The 4,751-nt window shown below is 37.3% G+C and overlaps 1 protein-coding gene across 1 annotated transcript; it reads right to left on the minus strand.

The window, feature by feature from the left end:
* Positions 1–2,527: 2,527 nt before the first annotated feature.
* Positions 2,528–4,250, minus strand: LOC307033635 (uncharacterized protein). The gene is made up of 5 exons (XM_079672167.1): positions 4,118–4,250; positions 3,291–3,989; positions 3,063–3,182; positions 2,925–2,968; positions 2,528–2,831 (listed from the first exon to the last, which is right to left on the minus strand). Exons 1-5 carry the CDS (start codon positions 4,170–4,172, stop codon positions 2,712–2,714), a joined length of 1,038 nt encoding a protein of 345 aa, XP_079528293.1. The 5' UTR covers positions 4,173–4,250; the 3' UTR covers positions 2,528–2,711.
* Positions 4,251–4,751: the final 501 nt, after the last annotated feature.

Genomic DNA, 4,751 nt, shown 5'->3' on the forward strand with positions numbered 1-4,751 from the left:
TGACTAACATTCTCAGAATGTTTTTAGAACCAAACATTTCTATCTGGGATACCGGAAAGATCCTCAGCTCGCTGATTGGATGGTTTAGCCGCAATGCACGCTGGGAAATGGGGTTTATGAGATGTGAAATCCGAAAACATTTAAAAAAAAAATAATAATACTTTATTCCGAGTGTGCTTGCTTTTCTCTTTGAAAGTCATCACATAACGGCATTGTAATACACGGTTCGGCTGCATTAAATATTACATAATCTGCCGTAGTTCTCTATTTATAGAGCCCTGATGAGAAGACTTCTGGACAAACAGGAAGAACTGCCGCCAAAACTGAAAACGTGACGTGAATCTTAAATATATAAGCAATTAAACAACATCTTACATTTCTTTTCACACAATACGTCTCCTCGCAGTATCAACATTAATTCGGCTGACTTTTATATTTGATCCAATTGGTAGATAGGCTGTATTTACACCATAACGGTGCAGAGCTGATAACCTGGTGGTTAAAGCACGTTATTGAATTATTAGATATTAATAGCATCCCTATAAATTATATTCATTACTCGTTATTCTCTAATAATAGTTAATTAAAGACTGTATATAATGACTATTTTGCACACCCTTTTAATATTTCAAGAGTCTTTGGAGACGTCATCTTGTTCGAATTCTTGAGTTGAGTGAAAATGATCTCGATACTCTCTCCCCTCTTAAGACAGAAGACTGCGTTTGATTGGCCAGCCTGAAGTGACATTGGTGGTACATCCTACTTAAAAAAATGTGATCACATGTTCACTGCCATCTATAGTATCAAGTTTAGTTCTTGAAATGATTCACTTGGTGAAAGTTAAATGAAGAACATAATGGCACTTTATCTTGTGCTATATTTAAAAGTAGGGAGAATATACTGTAATAAAATGTTTATGCATATGTCAGTGTCAAGTTGCCAAATGATTCTCATATACTGTCCCTGTGTCTACATGGGTCAGAAGTATGTGGAAAATATGCCTTGGATAGTCAATAAAACAATGTTGAAATAATCTAACGTAAATCATTTCGGGATTCGTGAAGTGTTTCAAAAAAGAAAAACAGTTTCTACAGTAGGCCTATTACTAAAGGCCAAGGTCTTAAGGATAATTTTGCTGTGAAAAAGTAGGAATTGATTGTACCATGCCTTTATCCAAGATTAAACGATTCAAATACTTTTAAATACCTATATTCAGCAATATTCCAAACTAAAAAACATGAACTAAAAACATATTTGTAGTTTAAGTATTGTTATATCTGACCTGATAAATATTCTGTAAGTGGTCTTTGGATTAACCCTCTGGGACCCACATAGGACATTTCCGTTTATGTATATTTTTGTGTTTTGCCTTATAAATTGTAATTTCTTTACAGTGTAATCAAGTTTTACACATCAAGAAATCAGCAAAACCTCAGCAAATGATATTTCACTCATTAGAGACTTATATACACTATAATAGGGGATATTTGCCCATAAATAAAAAAACGGAACTTGAATTTGTTACTTATTTCATTAACAAGAACTGCTAACCATAACATTGAAATAAACATTCAATACAGAAGATTGCACATTTATTATCATTGTATCAGAACTGATTAGAAAATTCTAATTTATTCTGTTAATTAGTCATGCCCATTCTTTTGGGCAGTGTCCATGGGCGTTATTTTGCGAGGAATTGTAATTTTTTGTCCTGCCAATTTTGAAGACTGCACATGATATCATGGCAGTTCCTGTCCACAATCACACATGGCATGCTGAGCAGATTCGTCTGAATTTTCATCGACATCATTACCTTGAAAAATCAGCTCCAAAGCCTCAGCTGTAGTAAACTTATTTGCCATACCTCAGTCTACTTTTAAGACACTAAAAGAACGTATTCCAACTTTTCTTTTGTTTTCGCGCGTGGATTTATACCGGCTCTCGTTTCAGTACACATAACAACGGAACTGACAGGCAACCCTCTGAATCAGACTCCGATTGGCTTTGACTGCATTCACTGTGTCCGATTAAGAAACATGACTCTTACACTCTTTACGTCACAAACAAAGATGGTGGATGAGAATAGATCTATAAAACGATAAGCAATGCGTGTGTCTCAATAAGCTGTCCCACGACTTTGGTTGTCAAATTGGTAAGTCAACCCAGGATTTCTCAGAAGGTGAGGTTTTAGGCAAGTAATCATTGCAATCTGTCCTGGTAAGAAGTGAACCAGCGTTGTAGGACTGAAAACCCTCGAGTTACCTAATCCCAAATCCTGATTTGGAGTAAAGACCATTGGTTTTTGGTCAGTCTCTGTTTTGTCTGTCAATACAACTAAACTCCTAAGAAATATGCTATACTCTATCTATTAGATTTCCACAAGAGTGTGGATCAGAGACATAACATCTGAGCTACTCTTGTAAAATACACACGTTATTTATTTTTACTCCATTAAAATGATTAAAAAGAGGTCGGAAGATTGTAAAAAGAGATATTGCTATGAGGAAGTGAACACATGCACACAATGAATTGTATCAAGACCAAGGTGTCTATTTAATATTTTAGCCAGTTTTGAATACTGAGGAAATACAATGGACATAAGAAAAACATATAAAGCACAACATTAAAACATCTATTTTAAAATCTATGTCACATTTCAAACATCACCAATCCAATTCTGTTTGACTAAAGTAATGAAACATGGTTTGTCTCTACAGCTTGACACCAGAGTACACACATTCATCGTTGGGGATGTTCCTCTGTCGTCTTGATCTGTTGGGCACATTGACACTTAAAGCAGCATAATGGAGGCTGCCTGCATCCTGGTAACCCTGGTAACACAATATATAGAAATTAATAAAGATATTGAACAGGAGTAAAAATGTATCTGATTAAAACATTTAACTTATTTAGATAAAGGATACCTCTGCATTTGCTGTAGAGGGAGTTGATAATCTTGCTTCAGACCCTGGAAAGACATACGAAAGACAGAATTTGTATTTATCAACACGTTTCTTTGGTTGCAAACAATCTTTTGGACTTATACAATAATCACAAGTTACCCGTTGATTGGCGGTTGTTTCTCTTTTTCATCTTGCACACTAAGAAAGCCAGTAAAACGACCAGAATGGAGTTGAATGCTAAAGCTCCACTCAAGAAATACACAAGAGAGTCAACCTCATCTGTAGAGAGTAAACACCAAAAACGGAATGTTATCTTTGTGTTTAAAGTGTGTGATTAGGAATTATACATTACTTACTTTTCATTAAATAATTTAGAGATTTGCTTACCTTCAAAGTCCAGCTTGGTCCCGTCTCCAAACAGTATGTGTCCACATGTGGCAAGAGCACAGTAGTAGGTCCCAGCATGAGAAGGATTCAGGCTCTCCATTGGCAGGTTGTACAGACAGGTGTGTGGTTGTGTGTTGGGTTTCCTCTCACACTGACTGCCTCCACGGGTGTAAAGGAGTCCTGGAGAGTCCTCAGAGTTTTTGAACCAGTAAACACTGTGTTCTCCATCACAGCTGCCAGTGTGTACTGTACAGTTCAGAGTCACAGAGCCTCCTGGCTGGATGATCCCAGATGCTGACTGATGGACCGAAGGTGGGGGGTTTAAACCTGAACCTTTTACACTGATTGAAGTGCCTTCGGCAAAATTCAACAAATATTGAACGGCAAATGCACAGTAGTAAGTTGCTGAGTCTGAAATGTGCAAATGTAAAATCGTCAGGTGATTTATACTTTTTCCGTGATCAAGTGTGAAGCGTGACTTGTTGTTGAATGCATCATAAAAAGTGGGTCTTGCATTATAAGGATTGACGGATGAGATGAGCCTTGGTTTCTGTCCCAGAGTTTGTTTGAACCAGTAAAGCCGATTTGTATCATCATCTTCATTGTAGCATGGCAAAGTCACATTTACTCCAACATCAGCAGATATAAAACGTTTCTCTTGAGGAACACTTGAGGATATTTTCCGATCAGTCGTCTGAGCTGAAATAAGAGTCAAAAGAAATATTCAATGAATGGATGTATTCAGCAAGTACAGAAGTTTGATATTGAAAGCATTTCCATGAAAGTGGCTGAAAAGGAAAAGCATTATAAAAAAAAATACAACTCACCGATTGTTCCCAAAAACAAATATGTCAGATAAAAGACCAACTTTGGAGACGTCATCTTGTTCGAATTCTTGAGTTGAGTGAAAATGATCTCGATACTCTCTCCACTCTTAAGACACAAGACTGCGTTTGATTGGCCAGCCTGAAGTGACATTGTACATCCTACTTTAAAAAAACTTGTTCACATGTTCACTGCCATCTATAGTATCAAGTTTGGTTCTTGAGAGGATTCACTTGTTGAAAGTTGAATGAAGAACATCATGGCTCTTTATCTTGTGCTATATTTAAAAGTAGGGAGAAGTTTGAAGTTTGTCTCTTCCTGTTTTCAGTGTTGGTGCTTCTTTTGTATGAGACCCAGTTCACCGAAGAGTGTTTTGTTTGTCCAAGTTTATTTAAAATCCTTGAAATAAAGGTATCGTCAAGTGTAATCTGCGTTTGGAAAGGACAAAGAGGCTATTCTCGAGAAGGCACGAATGGAGGTGGCCGAAATGCCTTGGTTGAGGAGTTCGTTGCTGGAGTGGTTACAGCTTTTCACAAGTTGTCCTGAGGACTGGTCCGACGCTTCTAACCCTTTCCTCGGATCCGACTATGGTCCTGTTGGAGGTCCACGGAGTCTCCAAAGAGCCTCTAGGAGACG

Source organism: Notothenia rossii, assembly GCF_949606895.1.
Source record: "Notothenia rossii genome assembly, chromosome: 3".
NCBI lineage: Eukaryota > Metazoa > Chordata > Actinopteri > Perciformes > Nototheniidae > Notothenia > Notothenia rossii.

Coding starts and splice junctions, on each gene's coding strand:
- LOC307033635 (XM_079672167.1), bottom strand. CDS start 4,172: ATGACGTCTCCAAAGTTGGTCTTTTATCTGACATATTTGTTTTTGGGA. Junction 3,990..4,117: donor TTTGTTTTTGGGAACAATCG/GTGAGTTGTATT, acceptor CTCTTATTTCAG/CTCAGACGACTGATCGGAAA. Junction 2,969..3,062: donor AAACAACCGCCAATCAACGG/GTAACTTGTGAT, acceptor ATGTCTTTCCAG/GGTCTGAAGCAAGATTATCA.